This window comes from Orcinus orca, chromosome 2 (genome assembly GCF_937001465.1).
Source record: "Orcinus orca chromosome 2, mOrcOrc1.1, whole genome shotgun sequence".
NCBI lineage: Eukaryota > Metazoa > Chordata > Mammalia > Artiodactyla > Delphinidae > Orcinus > Orcinus orca.
Window position 1 is genome coordinate 69,687,373 of NC_064560.1, and position 21,484 is coordinate 69,708,856.

General features: G+C 41.8%; 1 protein-coding gene across 10 annotated transcripts in view; it reads left to right on the forward strand.

Moving 5' to 3' along the window:
- The window catches only part of MCTP2 (multiple C2 and transmembrane domain containing 2), a 252,577-nt gene that overhangs the window by 66,044 nt on the left and 165,049 nt on the right, over positions 1-21,484 (forward strand). For all 10 annotated transcript variants that reach the window (XR_007475380.1, XM_049705578.1, XM_004271666.4 and 7 more), the window contains exons 3-4: positions 15,363-15,422; positions 16,596-16,704. Coding sequence is in view for 9 of the 10 variants with exons in the window: in XM_049705578.1 (XP_049561535.1) it covers positions 15,363-15,422; positions 16,596-16,704 (169 nt within the window). In the remaining variant the exon portion in view is untranslated. The remainder of the gene's footprint in view (positions 1-15,362; positions 15,423-16,595; positions 16,705-21,484) is intronic.

Here is a 21,484-nt window from a genome sequence, read left to right on the forward strand (position 1 = left end):
GACCCTAAGAAGGTCGCAAGTTCCAAGACCTGTATTAACTGTCCAGTGGCCCCCTGGCTCTGAGGACCGACTCATGATAAACAAATGATCATGGGACTAAGCTGCAAATGACAATCACAGCTAATTTTTAGTGAGAATTAAGTACTATATAAACTCTAATGCTCATTTTGACATTAATAGCTCATTGTTTCAATGCTGTCAAGTTACTTTGGAAGCCAGATCATAATCAACACCTACTTCATTAACTTGCTGGGAACAAGAATTATTTCAGGGCCTGGAAATACTTGAAAAATCCATGTTAGGTGTATTAACTCCCTGAAGTCAGCTTACATGAGAAATCACAGAGTCAGGACATTGCTCTATGAATCACTGAACAGACAACGGGTAGGTTCTACACTGGTGTGCTGTCCATTTCACAGGAGGGATTGAGCTGTAGATGAGAACTTGACACACTGTTTGCTAGGACCCATTGCATCCATCTCCACATGCCAACCTGCTTTGCCAATGAAGCCGAGATTCTTAAAGTCCTGTGGGATAGGCTTCCTCTTCCCTCCATAGGGTTCAAATGGGCAGGTCCAAACTTCTACCTAGGCTTCCTTGCAGGACCTCTCCCTTTTTGTGGTTGACACGTCATTTTATTAACAACTATTACCATAGTTGTATGTTGTCACTTTTACTCAGGCTGATAGCCTATCATGGTTGCCTGACAACCAGATTGTCTCCAGTAGGTGGCTGTGTATGTCCCACCTCTGATGGGCAAAAGGTAGTCTTACCGTTTCATTTCCATTGGTCTCATCACCAAGACTTGGGGCTTAGGAGGCAGTTAGGGCATCTCACCCTACTGCCAAACACCACCACCACCTTGTATTTGGTTAGTTGTGTAGAAGTCAGCCTCTCCTGTCAGATTGGAAGCTGTCTTCTTCTTCTCCCAGCCTTTCTGTAAACCTTGCTTATGTAAAATATTTTGATTCACTTTGTGTCTGAAGTTGACTGCTAGGTGCTGTGGGGCCATAAGAAATTCAGTTTGGTTGGGGAAGGTGGTGATACATGGAGGCCCTGAGTGGGTAGATGAGTTCTGAAGGAGTTCTCAAATGTCAGATTCAATATGAAGAAACTAAAATTAAGGAGACTCAGAGGGAGAGTAGCTTATTTTTCCTTCTTTTCTTCTTATCTTGCTATTTTTTTCTTACTTCCTTCTCGTGTCAGCATTCTCCCCGCCAGTAGTTATTTTGCAAGATACTTTCTCATGCCTTGGAAAATCAGTTAAGTGTTTAGAGAATACAGAGAGTCCCCTCTGGTTCTCATCTCCAGTGTTGATGATGGAATTGAGATTAGATGAGGTACTGGAAACAGTGACCAACACGACGAGGCAGTCTCTAGAGAGTGCTAGATAACCAACCAGTTGAGGTGAGAGGGGAGTGGTTGCTCTGAGTATGTGGTCGGAAAGGCCTGAAGAGGATGTGTTTTGAGGTTAAGACCCAAGTGGTTGGGGAGTAAATCCGAGTAGTTACGGTTGCTGTTCATGATGCTAGCAAAATAGAATGCTCTTAGCCCAGTACATGGCAGTCACAAGTGCCTAACAAGGACTCACTGCTATGATTATGGTTGTATTTATTACCGTTATTATTTTTATCGTTACCTTTTCAGCATGAAATTGAGGGCCAGGGAGGTTGAATGACTTGCCTAATATTATCCGGCTAGTAAGTGTCAGAGCCAGGATCTAAATCCAGTACTGTTTGAATCCAAAGCCTGTGCATAAAACTGTGTACATTAGGGCTTTAGAGAAATGCACATCTGCATGTTGGGAGAACTCAGAGCTGGTAATCTAAAAAATGTTGATCATCAAGGGAAGATGTATGTTTTTCTTTGTGCACTGTGCCCTTTTAAATGCAGGGATAATTATGGTGGTGGAATGGCTTATTATCATGCTCTATAGCCAGTAATCCTGAATGGAAGGATTATTACCATCCCCGCCCCACCATCCATGTAATCCCACAATGGGGTACATCCTTCCCTAACACTTTATTTGACAGTTGGAGTTTTAAACAACTCACTTTGGTGCAAGTTTAAGTGGATGAGTTGAGTGGTTTAGAGAAGTACCCTGTTGGGATAGTTCCAGAAACTGCTTGGCAACCACAGAGCTTCAGTTTAGTGACCACAGAGAAGCAAAATGACAAACCAGAGAGGAGAGGAAACAACCTACGGCTTTCAGAATTAAACAAGTGCGTCAATTTCTCTACACTTCAATTACGTGTTCTTTACTATTTTTATTTTGTCTCAGAAATCATTGCTCAACATAAATGGGGTCAGTGAGACAAATATGTAAACCATGTCCCAGGGTGCTTCATGGGATTGACCCCTTTTTTCTTTTTCCACCCCTCCTTCCCATACCTACTACGTGCTGATCCTGTCCTGAGGCACTGGGGACACAGCAGTCAACAAAAGAGACAACAGGATATTTCCTCATGGGGATCCTGTTCTAGATGGCAGCGGGCTACAGATATATTCAGAAAGTGATAGATGTAATGGAGAAAAATAAAGGAGAGGAGTGCTCAGGTGGAGGTGTGACCATTTTGAACACAGTGGTCAGGAAATATCTCTTCTGAGAAGATAACATTTACACAAAGTCCTAGAGGAGGCAAGGAAGCAAGTCATGAGCGTATCTGGAGACAAAGCATTTCTAAAGGAGAGAATAGCCAGTGTGCAGGTTCCAGGAAGGCAGGAGTGTGCCTGGTATTTGTCAGGAAGAGCAGGAAAGCAGTGTGACTGGAGAGGATGGTAGGAGGTGTCAGTTACTTCTGAGGATGTATCACGTGGGCTTTCCCATCCTGCCAGGCAACTCTGCTACCATAACAACTACCCAGGGTGCTGGATGAGCAGTTTCAAAGGAACCCTATGGGCTTGGTGCCGTGTTGCTCACAGGCAGGGTGGGAAGAATCAATAGCATATAGCGGTGCTTGCTGTACCTGCTGTGAACACCGGGAATAGCAATAAGTGGGTTTGCCTTGGATCGGAACTGTGGAGGAAGTGGGCACAGGTTGATAAGCTGTGTGGAGAGGGGAAGACAGCACTGTCCCGAGATATGTTATACCTTGATTGTCTATCTGTCATCATAACAGTTTCAGTGAGGAAGGGATGGTCAGAATGAAGGGAGGGACTTGGGTTGCTGACCACCTTCATTGAGTTGTTTTCTCCAGTCTTCCCAAACACATCCACTGTCCTCATAATAATAAAAATAATAGTGGCAACACCAATCCAGTAGCACTCTGAGAGGTTATGTGTAAGAAACTCTGCAAAGTGCAATGTAAATGTCATCTCATTGGACCACATCTATTGGGCTCACTCTTTATACAAAGAGCCTTGTGCAGTGTCCGACCCAAAGAAGGTACGCAGTAGATAGCTTTGAATGAATGAATTTTTCTCCTAATAACTTATAAGCATATTTTTTATGCCCCTTTTAGAGATGTTCCCATGGTCGTGGACTTTAAGTAAGTAAACTTTTCAAGGACACAGAGCCAAGAAGTAGCAGAAGTGGAAGTCAAATCCAGGTCTCTGTGACTCCAGAGTTTTGTCTACTACTGGGCAGAGCTGCCTGCCTGTATGTCAGATGAGGTGTCCTGCTTTTGCATTCTTCTGGTTTTGGGCACAGTTGTGGTTCAGTGAAGAGTGGATACCCAGGACTCAGATGAAGGGCTAACTCTCTTGCTTCTCTTTGGCAACCATCTAGCCTCTTAGCTCTGGCTCCCAATTTGTACATTGTAAATTACTAATGACAGCCCATAGACTCCTTATAAGAAGTTAATAGGAGTGTGTGTGTTTGTCAGTTATGAACTACTAAGCAAAGTAAAGGGGGCACTGTTAATCTTTTAAAGTATCTACCGCTAATGGTAATGAAAACAATTATGGAAGGTCAGTAAGGAAATATTACTGAATATGGTAAGAAAAGTTCATTATACCAAGGTTGCAAACATTTTCTGTAAAGGACCCGGTAATGCATAGGTCCAGCTTTGTGAGCCATAGATCTCTCTCTGTGGTAACTACTCAACTCTGGTGTTGTAGCATGAAATTAGCCGTAGAAATATATAGAGATATGTACATAGGCAATGTATAAATGAATAGGTGGGGCTGGGTTTGAAAGTTCAAACTTTATAAAAACAAGTGTTGGGCTTTACTTTGCTGGTGGATAGGTAGTGAATATGTGTATACACACACATGCACATACACACACCTGACTTATATTTTGTATATTAGATAATATTCCAGGGTAATCAGTTTAAGTGAACAGTCTGGGGGGTGGGGAAAAAGAAATGTGTATACCTTGATTGTATGATCAATAACCTCCTAAAAAGTTGTATAAAAATTGAATATGGAGGGTGGAGTCAACATGACAGCATGGGAAGACGCGGAGTTCACGTCTCCCCACAACTAGGGTGCCTGCTGGATGCTGGTGGGGGACCTTGATGGCCATGGAGACGGGAGGAATCCCCAAGGGAACTGGTTGGACATGGGGGGACTGAGGGGGGAGGAGAAGTGGAGGATGAAGAGTTCTGGCACCCTTGAGGGGTGGCTGAGGCGGGGGAGGGGTTACCATGCTTGGATGGACCCTTGGGGGCTCAGATCAGGAGGGAGTGCACTGAGCATTTCTTTTGCCTAATAGGCCCGGAAAGTCTACCTGGCTCTTGGGCCAAGTCCTATGCCCTCAGAGGCCCCCTCCAGGCGTGTTGGTCCTGGGGACACAGGAGGGAGGCCGGGGGAGAACAGGAGAGACAGGCAGGAGGGGCCTTCCAGGACCAGAGGAGTGGGAGAGGAGTGGAGAGTGTTTGCCCTACCCACTCAGGCCCTGGAAGCCTGCTGGGCTCCCAGGCGAGGTCCCCCACCCTATGAGACCATAGGCCGGGGCCCCTTCTGTTCCGTTGAGCCTAAGCCCCAGCCCCCACACCCCCCACAGCCTTTTCCAGCCCTGTGGGTCCTAAGCACAGGCCCTGCTGGCTGCCCAAACCCTGCCTCTGCCTAGACCCTACCCTCCACAGCCAAGGCCTTTTCTGCCTTTTTTTCCCCATTTTTTTCCTTCTCCTCTATTTTACTATTGTGGTTCTGTTTTCCCTTCCAGTTGTTGTTTCATCTATATTTTTATTTTTATACTCTTTCTAACATACCTGTTAGTTTCCTAGTCTGATTTTAGTTTTTACTCTTTGTTATTGTTCTCTTTTTTCTCTCTCTCTCTTTTTTTTTTTTTTGCCACCCTGCACAGCTTACAGAATCTTGGTTCACGAGGCAGGGGTTGGGCCGAAGCTTGTGTGGTGGGAGCTCCAAATCTGAACCACTGGTCTAACAGAGAACCTCAGACCCCAGGGAATATTCATCAGAGTGATGTCTCCCAGAGGTCATCATCTTGTCAGCAAGAACCAGCTCTACCCAACAACCTATAAGCTCCAGTGTTGGAAGCCTTAGGCCAAACACCCAGTAAGACAGGAACACAGTCCCACCCATCAAAAAACAAAAAAATAAGACAGCAAAAAAATATGTCACAAATGAAGGAGCAAGGTAAAAACCTACACGACCAAATAAATGAAGAGGAAATAGGCAATCTACCTGAAAAATAATTCAGAGTAATGACAGTAAAGATGATCCAGAATCTTAGAAATAGAATGGAGGCAACGATTGAGAAAATACAAGAAATGTTTAATAAAGATCTAGAAGAACTAGAGAACAAACAGAGATGAACAACACATAACTGAAATGAAAAATACACTAGAAGGAATCAATAACAGAATAACTGAGGCAGAAGAACGAATAAGTGAGCTGGAAGACAAAATGGTGGAAATAACTGCCAAGGAGCAGAATGAAGAAAAAAGAAGGAAAAGAATTGAAGACAATCTCAGAGACCTCTGGGACAACACTAAACGCACCAACATTCAAATTGTAGGGGTGCCAGAGGAAGAAGAGAAAAAGAAAGGTTCTGAGAAAATATTTAAAGAGATTATAGTGTAAAACTTCCCTAATACGGGAAAGGAAATTGTCACCCAAGTCCAGGAAGCGCAGAGAGTCCCTTACAGGATAAACCCTAGGAGAAACACACCAAGACACGTATTAATCAAACTAACAAAAATTAAATTCAAAGAAAAAATATTAAAAGCAGCAGGAGAAAAACAAAAAATAACATACAAAGTTATCCCCATAAGGTTATCAGCTGAGTTTTCAGCAGAAACTCTGCAGGTCAGAGGGAGTGGCAGGATATACTTAAACTGAGGAAAGAGAAAAACCTACAACCAAGATTACTCTACCCAGCAAGGATCTCATTCAGATTCGATGGAGAAATCAAAAGCTTTTCAGGTAAGCAAAAGCTAAGAGAATTCAGCACCACCAAACCAGCTTTACAACAAATGCTAAAGAAACTTCTCTAGGCAGGAAACACAAGAGAAGAAAACGACCCACAAAAACAAACCCCAAACAATTAAGAAAATGGTAATAGGAACATACATATCAATAATAACTTTGAATGTAAATGTATTAAATGCCCCAACCAAAAGACACAGATTGGCTGAATGGTTACAAAAACAAGCCCCATATATATGCCGTCTACAAGAGACCCACTTCAGACCTAGTGACACATACAGACTGAAAGTGAAGGGATGGGGAAAGATATACCATGCGAATGAAGATCAAAAGAAATCTGGAGTAGCAATACTTGTATCAGATAAAATAGACTTTAAAATAAAGACTGTTACAAGAGATAAGGAAGGACACTACATAATGATCAAGGGATCAATCCAAGAAGAGGATATAACAATTATATATGTTTATGCACCCAACATAGGAGCACCTCAACACATAAGGCAAATCCTAACAGCCATGAAAGGGGAAAACGACAGTAACACAATAATAGTAGGGGACTTTAACACTCCACTTACACAAATGGACAGATCATGCAAACAGAAAATAAATGAGAAAACACAAGCTTTACATGACACAATAGACCTGATAGATTTAATTGATAATTTATAGAACGTTCCACCCGAAAGGGGCAGAATACACTTTCTCCTCAAGTGCACATGGAACATTCTCTAGGATAGGTCACATCTTTGGTCACAACTCAAGTCTCAGAAAATTTAAGAAAATTGAAATCATATCAAGCATCTTTTTGGACCACAGTGGAAATCAATTACAGGGAAAAAAAAAAACTGTACAAAAGAAATACATGGAGGCTAAAGAGTATGCTACTAAATAACCAAGAGATCACTGAAGAAATCAAAGAAGAAATTAAAAAATAAATAGAAACAAATGACAACGAAAACATGACAACCCAAAACCTATGGAATGCAGCAAAAGCAGTTCTAAAAGGGAAGTTTATAGGAATTCAATCTCACGTCAAGAAACAAGAAAAATCTCAAATAAACAATGTAACACTACACCTAAAGCAACTAGAGAAAGAAGAACAAAAAAAACCTCCAAGTCAGTAGAAGGAAAGAAATCATAAAGACCAGATAGAAATAAATGAAAAAGAAATGTAGGAAACAATAGCAAAGATCAATAAAACTAAAAGCTGGTTCTTTGAGAAGATAAACAAAATTGGTATACCCTTAGCCAGACCCATCAAGGAAAAAAAAGAGAGAGGACGCAAATCAATAAAATTAGAAACGAAAAAGGAGAAAACAACTGGCACACAGAAATACAAAGGATTATAAGAGACTACTACCAACAACTATATGCCAATAAAATGGACAATCACGAAGAAATGGACAAATTCTTAGAAAGTTACAATTTTCCAAGATGGAACCAGGAAGAATTAGAAAATATAAACAGACCAATCACAAGTAATGAAATTGAAACTATAATTAAAAACCTTCCAGCAAAGAAAAGTCCAGGACCAGATGGCTTCACAGGTGAATTCTATCAAATATTTAGAGAAGAGCTAAAACCAATCCTTCTCAAACTCTTCCAAAAAATTTCAGAGGGAGAAGCATTCCCAAATTCATTATATGAAGCCACCATCACCCTGATACTAAAACCAGGAAAAAATGTCACAAAAAAAGAAAATTATAAACCAATATCACTGATGAGCATAGATGTAGAAATCCTCAACAAAATACTAGCAAACAGAATCCAACAACATATTAAAAGGATCATACACAATGATCTAGTGGGATTTATCCCAGGGGTGCCAGGATTCTTCAGTATATGCAAAGCAATCCATGTGATACACCATATTAACAAATTAAGTAATAAAACCATATGATCATCTCAATACGTGCAGAAATAGCTTTTGACAAAATTCAACACCCATTTATGATAAAAACTCTCCAGAAAATGGGCATAGAGGGAACCTACTTCGACATAATAAAGGTCATATATGACAAACCCATAGCAAACATTGTACTCAATGGTGAAAAACTGAAAGCGTTTCTGCTAATATCAGGAACAAGACAAGGATGTCCACTGTCACCACTCTTATTCAACATAGTTTTGGAAGTCCTAGGCAAGGCAGTCAGGGAAGAAAAAGAAATAAAAGGAATACAAATCAGAAAAGAAGATGTAAAACTGTCAGTGTTTGCAGATGACATGTTACCATACATAGAAAATCCTAAAGATGCCATCAGAAAACTGCTAGAACTAATCAATGAGTTTGGTAAAGTTGCAGGTTACAAACTTAATGCACAGAAATCTCTTGCATTCCTATACACTAACAATGAAAAATCAGAAGGAGAAATTAAGGGAACAATCCCATTTACCATTGCAACAAAAGGAGTAAAATATCTAGGAATAAACCTACCTAAGGAGGCAAAAGACTTGTACTCAGAAAACTGTAAAACACTGATGAAATAAAGATGACAAACAGATGGAGAAATATACCATGCTGTTGGATTGGAAGAATCAATATTGTGAAAATGACTATACTACCCAAAGCAATCTACGGATTCAGTGCAATCCCTATCAAACTACCAACGGCATTCTTCACAGTATTAGAACAAAAAATTTTACAATTCATATGGAAACAAAAAAGACCCTGACAGGAATAAAGACACAGACCTACTAGAGAATGGACTTGAGGATATGGGGAGGGGGAAGGGTAAGCTGGGACAAAGCGAGAGAATGACATGAACGTGTATACACTACCAAACGTAAAATAGATAGCTAGTGGGAAGCAGCTGCATAGCACAGGGAGATCAGCTCGGTGCTTTGTGACCACCTAGAGGCGTGGGATAGGGAGGGTGGGAGGGAGGGAGATGCAAGAGGGAAGAGATATGGAAACATATGTATATGTATAACTGATTCACTTTGTTATAAAGCAGAAACTAACACACCATTGTAAAGCAATTATGCTCCAATAAAGATGAAAATAAATAAATAAATAAAAATTAAAAAAAAAGATCCCGAATAGCCAAAGCAATCTTGAGAAAGAGAAATGGAGCTAGAGGAATCAGGCTCCCTGACTTCAAACTATACTGCAAAGATACAGTAATCAATACAGTATGGTACTGGCACAAAAACAGAAATATAGATAAATGAGATAGGATAGAATGCCCAGAGATAAACCCACACACATATGGACACCTAATTTACAACAAAGGAGGCAAGAATATACAATGGAGAAAAGAAAGCATCTGCAATAAGTGGTGCTGGGAAAACTGGATAGCTACATGTAAAAGAATGAAATTAGAACACTCCCTAATACCATACACAAAAATAAACTCAAAATGGATTAAAGACCTAAATGTAAGTCCAGACACAATAAGACTCTTAGAGGAAAACAGGAAAAACACTCTTTGACATAAACCACAGCAAAATTTTTTTTTGACCCACCTCCTAGAGTAATGAAAATAAGAACATAAATAAACAAATGTGACCTAATTGAACTTAAAAGCTTTTGCACAGCCAAGGAAACCATAAACAAGACAAAAGGACAACCCTCAGAATGGGAGAAAATATTTGCAAATGAAACAACTGACAAAGGATTAATCTCCAAAATATACAAACAGCTCATGGAGCTCAATATCAAAAAAACAAACAACCCAATTAAAAAATGGTCAGAAGACCTAAATAGACATTTCACCAAAGAAGACATACAGGTTGCGACGAGGCACATGAGAAGATGCTCAACATCACTAATTATTAGAGAAATACAAATCAAAACTATGAGGTATCACCTCACACTGGTCAGAATGACCATTATCAGAAAATCTAGCAACAATAAATGCTGGAAAGGGTGTGGTGAAAAGGGAACCCTCTTGCACTGTTGTGGGAATGTAAATTGATACAGCCCCTATGGAGAACAGTATGGAAGTTCCTTAAGAAACTAAAAATAGAACTACCATATGACCCAGCAATCCCACTACTGGGCATATACCCTACGAATGCCATAATTCAAAAAGAGACATGTGTCACAATGTTCACTGCAGCACTATTTACAATAGCCAGGACATGGAAGCAACCTAACTGTCCATTGACAGATGAATGGGTAAAGAAGATGTGGCACATATACACAATGGAATATTACTCAGCCATAAAAAGAAACGAAATTGAGTTATTTGTAGTGAGGTGGATGGACCTAGAGACTGTCATACAGAGTGAAGTAAGTCAGAGAGAGAATAACAAATACCATATGCTAACACATATATGTGGAATGTAAAAAAAAAAAAATGGTTCTGATGAACCTAGGGGCAGGACAGGAATAAAGACACAGACGTAGAGAATGGACTTGAGGACACCGTGGGGGAGGTGGAAGCTGCAGCAAAGTGAGAGTAGCACTGACATATATACACTCTCAAATGTAAAATAGGTAGCTGGTGGGAAGCAGCTGCGTAGCACAGGGAGATCAGCTTGGTGCTTTGTGACCACCTAGAGGGGTGGGATAGGGAGGGTGGGCAGGAGGCTCAAGAGGGAGGGGATAGGGCTTCCCTGGTGGCACAGTGGTTGAGAGTCCACCTGCCGATGCAGGGGACACGGGTTCGTGCCCCAGTCCGGGAAGATCCCACATGTCGCGGAGCGGCTGGGCCCGTGAGCCATGGCTGCTGGGCCTGCGCGTCTGGAGCCTGTGCTCCGCAGCGGGAAAGGCCACAACAGCGAGAGGCCCACGTACCGCAAAAAAAAAAAAAAAAAAGAGGGAGGGGATATGGGGATATATGTATACATATGCCTTATTCACATTGTTGTATAACAGAAACTAACACAGCATTGTGAAACAATTATACTCCAATAAAGATGTATTGAAAAAAATTTGAATACGAGTAAACTCAGCCATTTGGTAGACCTGAATTTTTCTGAACGGGCGTTCTAATTTTGACCTCTGATTGTCATGTGAGTTGTTTTACTTCTATCACTGTATCCAAGCATCGCTTAATGATCTGTCTAGCCATCTGATCCCCTTTGCTCCTTTTGCTGCTTCCTTTCCCCTGTAGGTATTTGTGTCTGTGAGTATGCTCTTCCTGAGTATTCACATTCTTAGAAATAGATGTGGGTTAAGTAATTAACTAAATATGTATCATCAATATATATCATTTGCTATACTCATGTACTTGAATAGAGTATTTCCCAAAGAAAATCTTAAGTGATCTTCTCAGCCAATGTGTTACTCTTATTTAGCTTTCCTGCATGTGGGTTTATGTCTTCTTCCAGTAAAGTTTAAACAGCCAGTGATTGTTTACATCACTTATTATTTAACTTCCTGTGAATTCTTCGTGCTAAGATCCTTCAGACGGCCACGTGGGAGGTGATATTTGTACAAGATCACATTTAGTGTACACAAAAGAAAATGTTTTTTCACATCAGTGTCTTGTTCTTAAGATCCTTGGAGGCTAGAGGAGATTTTCTTTTTGTTTTAAATAATTGACCCATCCATTCTGGTATCTCCTCATGTTAATACATTTGTAGTCTTGTATGTATTACCTTGTATGTATTTACATACCTTCCCATGAATTTCACCTTAGCAAGATAAAATGGAAATAGCAATATAAATTTGTTGTCATTAAATACACACACACACACACACACACACACACAGACACACACACAAATCCCACTTATCTAAAAGGTAACAGTGAGAGTTGTGTGAGAGATGACTAGCCTCATGCCAACATGTTAATGCTGAGTTTCTGAATGTTTGTGTAGAATTAGAGAGTTTTGTCATATTAAGACTTCTCAGCATTGATGATATTCAAGATTATTTGTCTTTTCCTGAGTACGTCCTTGGAAACATTTGTTTAAAATGGTTAAAACCAGTGCTTAATGGATAAACAAACTATGGTACACTCATAATGATGGAATACTATTCAGTACTTTAAAAAAAAGAACTATTTTTACAGTTGCCAACTTGAATGGATTTCAAAGGCATTGGGCCAAGTGAAAGATGTCAGCCAGTGTCAAGTTTGCATGTATTCCATTTATATGACATTATGGAAAAAGATGAAGCTATAGGATGAGGACAGGTCAATGACTGCCATGGATTAGGGGTGAGGGAACAATATGATAACAGTAGGATTGCATGCAGGAGTTTTTTGGGGGAACTGTTTATGTCCCAATAGTGGTGGTAGTTACACAAATATATACATGTGTTAAAAAGCCATCGCATTGTACACACATGTAAAAAGTCAATTTCACTGTGTATCAATTTTTTAAAGTAAAATTTAAAAAGAAAAATTAGAGTGCTTGATTTTGCTTGTTGAGAACATCAAAAAAAAAATCTCATGATGACAGATACCAGGGATTCCTGTAAGAAAAATACTAATTGTACTTTTTTAATGAAAAATTCAGTGATGTAGTTACTAGGTTTACAAAGAAGCTGAAAATAATGCAACTTCTACTCAGTGAATAATACCTTCAGTTCCATGCAGAGTGTCAGGAATACTCAAAGTTATGTGTCCCCCAGCAGCTGTAACCCGGTACTCCTGTACTGCTGTAGCCTTTCCTGGCTTCTTTATGGTGATCACTTTCCTTCCTCGGTGTGTATACACGGCGTGTGACAGTTATGGCGGCTGTGGGAATCATAACTTTAAGTTCTGTGACTTCTGTGAGTAAAACGAGCCATAATGTTGAATTAATGTCATTCTTCACATTTAATTTCCACGTTGTTCTAAGTGGAAGACTTATTGAGTATTTGAATAAAAGCAACGTGTTCATTTTTGATAGTGTGTAAATGATGGTGGTGATATGGACTTATTTTGTCACTGAATGAACGTGATCATTAAGTACAAGGAGGCTCCCTTGGGAGAGTGTGTATGGTGTGTTGGTCTGAGGAGTGATGGTTTTTAAGAAACATTCACTCTTCTGTTTGACAGCAGAAGGTGACAGTAGAAGATACGGGACCATGCACTTTAAACAGGAATTCTGATCCCAACACTGGCAGTTTTACAGAACTGCCTTCAAACAGGATTGGTTAAGTGGAACGTTGATTCGTTTCATAAAACTGGAGACACTAACGGGGTGATCAGGCTGCAGAAGATCAGACAGCTGACGTTACTTGTTGGTTCTGCACATGAAGACCTGATCGGAGTATTTTGGGTTTTGCAAATCAGGCAGAAGAGGAATCGCTGAGCTTCCAGGAGATGATCATGAGGAGAGTAATAGTGTAAAAGGCATGAGGAGAAATCTTTTGAAATTGGGAGAGTTGAGTAAGATTTGATTGTCGTCATAGAGCGGTCTTCAGGCCGTCCTGTCCCGCTCCCCCGGGTGTCATTTTACACACAACACAAGTAGGAGGTACCGACCGGGAAATGGACAGGAAGGTGACCAACAGAGGCCCAGCTGCCTCCTTCCTTGTCTGCTGTCAGGTCGAGCCCACATTGAGAGTGAGGGCTCTTTGCCCAGCTGGGCAGTGGTGATCCTTCCAGAGCCAGGGGGCACCAGTGACTGAAGTGCTGGGGTCCTTAGACAAAGATCCAAGTGTCTGAAATCACCCTGGGTCCTGTGTGAATTTGAATTGAATGAAATGTATTCACAGTAAAGGGACATTCGAGCTGGGACTGGGAGAAAGGGGCAGATGTGATGGGAGAAGCACAGATACAAACAGCCATAGGGCTTCTCTGCTCCCTGGTGAGGGCTTGGGAGGCTCCACGCCGACTTGTGATCAGGGCTCGTTTCTGCCTCGCTGCAGCATTTCTTGGTGTCACTGCATGCAGAGGGGGTAGACCAAAGAGCCCTGCTTGTTTGCAGCCCTTTGTCAGCCCTCTTAGGGCCTGAAGAAGTGCCCTATTGTAGAATCCAGGTTCTGTTGCTGCCTGAACTCCACTTGTTAGAGAGACAGGGAGAGAGAGAGAGAGACAGAGAATGTCTTGGAAGGCAACCTGCCTTCCATCCAGGCAGGATCTCTGAATTGCGCCAGAATCTCCCTGATCTTTGCTGTGGGTGGGAAGGACCAATGACCACAGTGCATCTGTTCCCCATCTTCGCCCCCTCAAAGCTTCATGGTCATCTAAGCAATCTCTGCAGGCCTGCTGCCTGTATCTAAATTTCATAACTTCAGAGTTACTCAGCCTTGTTTGGAGGGAGAAATCTCATGTTTTCCCACAGGAAAGCAGCCCTGGCTAATGTGTCCGACAAACGGGAACATCCCTAAAATGCTGGGAGACCTTTTAATCCCTTCCCTTCCACTTTGCCTTTCCATGCAGGTAGCTATCCTCACATCTAACCCAGAACCTTCATAAAATCCCAGAGCTCTTCTGGACCCCACATTGGTACATATAAAACCTGATAGAATGCAAATGTTTACTGCGTCCCATACTAACTGCCGAACCGCGCTCACTTCAGTGCCTGGTGGCATCATTTCCTAGGTTGTCAGAGGCATATTTAAGTAGGAAACATAGACACCCCCCAGTCTGAGATCATTTGTTGAGAAGTTGCATTTCCTTACTCTTTGGTTGGCTCTTGTACAGTTGCTAGACCCATGAGGTTATGGTTGGAGGAAGGTCTTTGTGGTCACATTTGAAATGTGTCCTACTAGACTGATAAACTCCGGTCTCTGGTACCTGATAGCCCTTTTCTCTTTGACGGCTGGGGGACCAGGCAGGTCCTCGATGGAGGGACCTGGCAGGATGGCCCTGCTGCTCACACTGCCTCCCCTGGGACAAAGTTGCTGGCACGCTAATGACTTGGATGAACTACGGATGCCTCAGCGACCCTTCAGGAGAGCGGAATCGGCCTTATCCACATGCTGATCAATGACTAAGAGGGCAGAGGCTGCAACCAGATGGACTCCAGTGAGTCAGCCTTTTACTGCCGAGACTTGCCACACACTCCGGAAGGCAGCCTGCATTTGACTATGCAAATGGCAGCTTCAAAGGGAAACACCCGATAAAGGATATCCTTGTAGGTTGATATTCTTTTGGTTTTTTAAAAGCAGGGTTATTATTATTTTTTCTTCTTGTTTACAGAAGCTCTGTGGAAGTGGTGATCTGAATGCTTCTCTGACATCCCGTTTCAAAGAGCTATCTGTAAGTGACATTCATTAAAAACAAACAAACACTAAAGTAAATGCTATAAATATTTCTTATCAAATGTTTGGATCTTTGCCTCTTTTATTTCTAAAGGATCCCGAACTGTTACCACCCACAAAGACAGGCCTTGCAAATTGTGTCTGGAAAAGATGAATTCAGTGTCTATTGATTTGTCAGAGTGGGATAGATTCTTCTAAAAATACAGAGCCATGAAATTGAGTGAGATGGTACAGGAGACAAAGCCATTTTGATGTGCTTTGAAATGTGGACGAGGAACTTTCAAAAGAACGCTGTGGAGAGTGACTTAGCCACAGATCGATTCATTGAAATTCAAATAAATGAACAATAAATCATTTTATTTGTACTTTTTCTCCCCAAAGACACAAATTTGCTCTTTTCAAAACTTGAATTGGATTCGTTTAAGAAATATTCAGAAACCGAATTTGATGTTGTGGCTTGTAGGAGTTGATGCATTCCTGGAGAGGAAAAGTGAACTTGGTGGGAGGTGAGACTGTGTGGGTAAGTGTAGGAAACACTATAATGGGGGCCAGGGAGTGAAAGAAAAATATGCCACAGGCAGGAGAGCAGAGAGGAAGTGTCTCCCATATGGACCCAGGTGTGGGGCCCATGTTGGCTGGACATGGATTAGTAGGTGATCAGCTGAGTAGTTGTGAATGGGAGTGTTTTTGTTACATGTGCAGGAGGTGTACCTGAACTGATGGGGGTTGGTGGGCTGAGGGGAGAAGAGGAGGGAGACATCGCACATCCGAGCTGAGAGGTGTGGACCAGGGTCGTGGGACCCCGCCCCATAGCTGGACTTCTGCATTGTATATCCTCTCTGGGTCCTCCACTGGGAGCTGTAGGATAAGGATCCTGCAGGGCATGGGTGAGTTTAGGGGGATGTCAGATGTCGGCATGCAACTTACCTGCTTCTTCTTGGGAAGTTAATACTGTGAAGCTATTGTCATGAATTCTCATAGAATCCCACTGGGGAGAAGGATAAAGAACAGTGTAACCATGTCATCGACATGGGTGGGTGGGAGCGGAGGATGACGCTCACAGATTCGCCATTACAGCGATCATCTTTTTTCCTTAAATGAAGAAGTGTTTCCTACATTCTGTTTCTTGGGCCTAAGACAACTGACTTCAATGGCTTCTCCATCTGTGCAGACTCTCGGGGAAGCCGGCGACGGCTTGAGTAACCTGCCCAACCCTTTCGCCTACCTCCTCACCATCCACCTGAAAGAAGGCCGGAACCTGGTGGTCCGGGATCGCTGTGGTAAGGCCTGGCTCTGGGCGCCCTTGGTAGCCTGCAGACCTCTTCCTCTCAACTCTCCTGTCAACCTTGCTAGTCACCTTTTTCCATCTCAGCATGGCTGGTGCTAGACTGGAGCTCAAATCTGAGCTTCTCCAGGTATCAAGGTATTTGCATTGAGTTATTGAAACACATGGAATCTTACTGTCCTTTTTTTATGATTAATAATAATCAAATATTGATGATCACATAAAGTTATTGTAGAATGAAATAAGATTGCTGTAAGTGCTTTATGGCTGGTATATAACAACTGCTAAAGAAAATGTTTCCTTGATCCTAGTTTAATTATCCATGAGAAATATGTAAATACATTCTTGATCTAAGTTAGCAAACATACGCATAGATGGAAATGCCCTTTGAACCGCCCTCCTTCCTGCCCTGAAATCCCACTGGACTCCCCTCCCTCTGGATAACATCTGTTATGATGTTATAACATATGTGATTGATCTGTTCACCTTTGCTACCTCTTTCTGTGCATTTACACACACATATATTTCTTAATTAAAGTGATATCTTAATATTGTTATTCTGCAGTATTATTCTGCATAGTCCATATTCTGCACTAAGTTTTTTTAAACTTTATAATATGAATTAAAGATTTTCCATGCTTTTCCACATAACTATATCTCCCTTCTTTTAAATACTAATAGTATTCCATAGTATGCTGTGTTAAGTATCTGTTTCTCTGCTGATGATAGTTGTTTTTTCTTACTTTATCAGCCATATAAATGATGCTGTAATAAACATACTGTGTATGGCTCCATACACAGATAGGAATATATCTTAGATTAAAAATAGTGTATGTTTAAGAGCAGACAGTGGAGCCAGACTGCCTGGGCTCCGTTTTTTCCATTTATTGCTATTTGATTTAAGAAATGCTCCTGGATCCCCCTGTGACTGAGGTTCCCCATCTGTAATACAAGAACATTAGTAATGACCTACCTTATAGGCTTTTAGGAGGATTGAAGTTAGTGACTTAAAACTTTGTTGGGCTTCTAGCACTTAATAAAAGTTAACTATTGTGAGCAGCTCAGGACAGAACCTAGAAATGCAATTACAGGATCCTGAAGATGCACATTTTCCAATGTAAGAGATACTGGTACGTGGCCCCCTAAAAGGTACAGAGTATGTCCTCTCCTACACTATGGTTATGTGTTCCCTACCTTGTCGCCATTGAATATTTCCTTTTATCATTCTGCTTAGTTTTTGGCAATCTTCTAGGTCAAGTGTCCACTTGTTTTAAGTTGTGCTTCGTGGATTACGATGGTGATGAACATGGCCTTTTGTAGTTCCTCTCCTGTGAATGGCTCTCTGTATCCTTTGCCCAGTTTTCCATTGAGCTTTTCCTTCTAAATTTTTGTGAGTCTTTCAAATTTTCACCATTCATTGGTTTGTGGCAATTTTTCTTTGCCAGTCTGCTGTTTACCCCTCATTTTTATGGCCTCTTTTGTCCTTCAGAGGTTTTACATCTCATTACAGGTAAACATATCTGTTTTTCCTTTGTTGTCTCTTTTCATTTATTTCTTTTAGTAGGTGGGACCTTTTTATTCTAAAGAATTTTGTGTCTTTCTCCAGGTCTTTGCCAGTCTGTCCTGCTAGTTCCTCTCTACTTTTGTTTTGGAAAAACTGTGAAACGGAGGATGGGTCTCCCTTCCATTTGTCTTCTGTGTCTCTTACTTCTTCTTCCTCATTCTTGCCATTACTTTTTTTTTTCAGGAAGAATTCCTCAGCCGGGCCTTCCAGCTCACTGTTTTCTCGTCAGTTGTTATGACCATTGTGATAGTCTGTTCATCTTTTGAGTTGGCTTTTTTTTTTTATTTCATTTTTAGAACAGGCTATTTCATGCATGAGAGGTTGCCGTCAGCTTTGAGAGCATTAAGTATACGTTGAAAATCTCCTGTTGGGTGCTTTCTCCCTCGGATATCCTTGGGTTGTGTTTTCCGCTCCTCTTTCTATTTGTGTGTCCCTGTTGCCATCTGTGGATGCTGTTTTTACTTACTGTGTCCTGACTTCACTGAGCATAAGCAGGGTTGGGACATGCAGCCAGCCAGGGAGAGCCAGTCGTTCAGGCCGGCTCCTGGTGATGCCCCGTCATGGAAAACCTTCCTCAATGGCTTCCTGCCCACGCTCACGTTTCCTGCTTGCAAGTGCCTTTGCTGGTCACTGCTCGGCACCAAAGGGACAGGGCAGTGCTGGGCCATCCAGCTGCTCTATGTGTGCTGGGCCAAGCAGTCACCGTGGTACTTGCTCAGGCCATCTTCTGCTTCCTGTATCCACTGCCTCCAAGCTGGAGCATCCCTGGTTCACCTGCCATCCTATCCTCCTGGCCCACCTCTGCCCCTGAAACTTTTTCTGCTGTGACTTTCTACTGCTCCTGTTTTGGACTGTGGGTTCTTCCATCAATCTGATCTCACCAACTTCCATCTTTTAGATCTGCATATACCCACTTTTTAAAAACAAAATTACTATCTTTCTCTTTTCTGTCTCTTTCTCTCTCTCTCTCTGTCTTTTCGTAATTTCTCAGGATTTCAAAATGGTGAACAAATTTCACTTTCTACTTGTTGGTAAATAGTGTTTTCTGTCAAAGTTATACTTTCTTATCCATCAGTTGTGCAACTTCTTGTGTACTGTCATTGTGTACTATTATTATAAATGTCTGCATCTTAATAGATGGCTCTCTTCAGGTTATTTTGAATGATTTGGGGCAGATAGCAATTCTGTACCTGAAATCACATCTGAGGGACACGATCATAAACTAGAGTGAGGTGCCTGCCCACAAATATCCTGACTCTTGCTCAGAACCTGCAGTGTCCAGTGGACGCTTCTGTCAGATGATGATCATTATGGAGCTCGATTTGGAACAGTTTATCTGGAGATTGGAACTGTGTTCCACAGAGAGCACATTTAACTCTACTGGAAAGAAAGTGCTCTAAACCTTTAAAATACACGTCCTGTTGTAAATTTTTGGAAAGCTCCAATATAGTGTGTAACTTCGGGGCTGTGCCTAGGCCTTGGACCTCTTCCAGGACCAGCTGCCCCTTTTCCAGTTTTGCCATCTGTTCTGATTCTTTATCCCTAATTGATGTGAGTGATCTGGCCACACCACCCTTGATATATCACACCAGTACCCTTACAACAGATACTCAGGAGACAGTAAACTTGGCAGGTGACGGGGGAGCCATTGCCTACATCAGAAAATGACCGAAACAATAGGGTTTTTGTGTGCTACTCCACACCTCGCTGCTTCAGGGCCAAAGGAGAGACTGTAATCTGTGCTCTAATCCTGTCAATACCATCTCTCTCTTTGTAGTTTCATCCGAGTTAAGCATCATATGACATTTGGCTTTATCTTGTGTCAACCTAATATAATCCAAGGATAAATACCTAGTAAGCCATCTAGATCATAACCTGTTTCAGCACCTATATCTTTTACAACTAGTAACATTGTTCCTGTCTCTTTTATTTATTGGGAAGATTAATCATTATCTATTAAGAAAACATCCCCCTCTCAGCAAGTGCTTCTTCTAGACTCTGCAGTGTGGTGTGCCTTCCTTACTGTGACTGTGTTCATGACTGCTCGATTTTCACAAGTATTAAGGTAGTGATCAGGGCATGTTTGGTGCTCACTGTTGATCTGTGCAGGGATCATAGTCACTGGCGCCTGTGCTTGCCTCCTTTGCCCCGGACTGACATGGCTTATCGCTATGCCAATACTTTCTATGGAGCCCAGCCCACCCTCAGAATTTTATCCAGCACAGTCCTTTCGGCCAGTAGTTCTCAAATTTGAGTGAGTATCAGAACAACCCAGAGGGCTTATGAAAATACACATTGCCCACCCCCAGAGGTTCTGATTCAGTAGGTCTGGGGTGTGGCCCGAGAACTTACGTTTCTGACAAGTTCCCAAGTGATCACGATGCAGCTGGTCCAGGAACCACCTTGTGAGGACCACTGCTCTAGACACTGGGTGGTGGCACTTGAGCAGAAACACGTGCTTCCCCTGGTAGGGAGAGTTTCAATTCCCGATTAGACACAGCGTTTTCTTTTCTTGGGGCCGGACCTCATTGTACATTTGCACTCTTACTCAAGTTGTATTCTCTGAACATAATTTAACGTGGTATTCACCTCATTAACATAATTAGGTACAGAGAACGGTGTGATGTGCCAAAGTACCAAATATAAAAGGACTTGTGAATTATCTATGAATTTACACTACGCTGTATCACATGTTCTCCGATTCTCTGGATATGGGATCGATAGCCGATAGTTTCAGTACTAAATATCCTTCAAGATCTATTCACATGGCATTTCTATCTAGTCTTCTTTTATGTTTTTCACGGACATAAGCTCCCTGTCATCTCGGTCCTATGAAAATTTTACCTCTATACACCATACACCTTTACCCTCAATTGGATAAATGCGTGGTCATCCCTGTTACTATTAGTGCTATATTAGCTGGGTAACCGTTTTATTCATCTTCGTATGCCCTACCGTGCCATACTGGAGGTTTATACATAGAATGCTTTTAATACATTTTAGTTCTTCATTAGGGAAATCCAACTTAAGTGCCGGACTTAAAGGCAAGGAGTATTAAAGACTATCGTGAAAGGGAAAACATCTTCCCAGGGGGGAACGGAGTTCCTTCACTCACACCTTGACTCAGCAAGCGTTTATTCAGTCCCTTCAGTGAGATGAGCATCACACTGGTACTCGACTGGGACCTAGTGATAGAGTCCAGAAAAAAAAG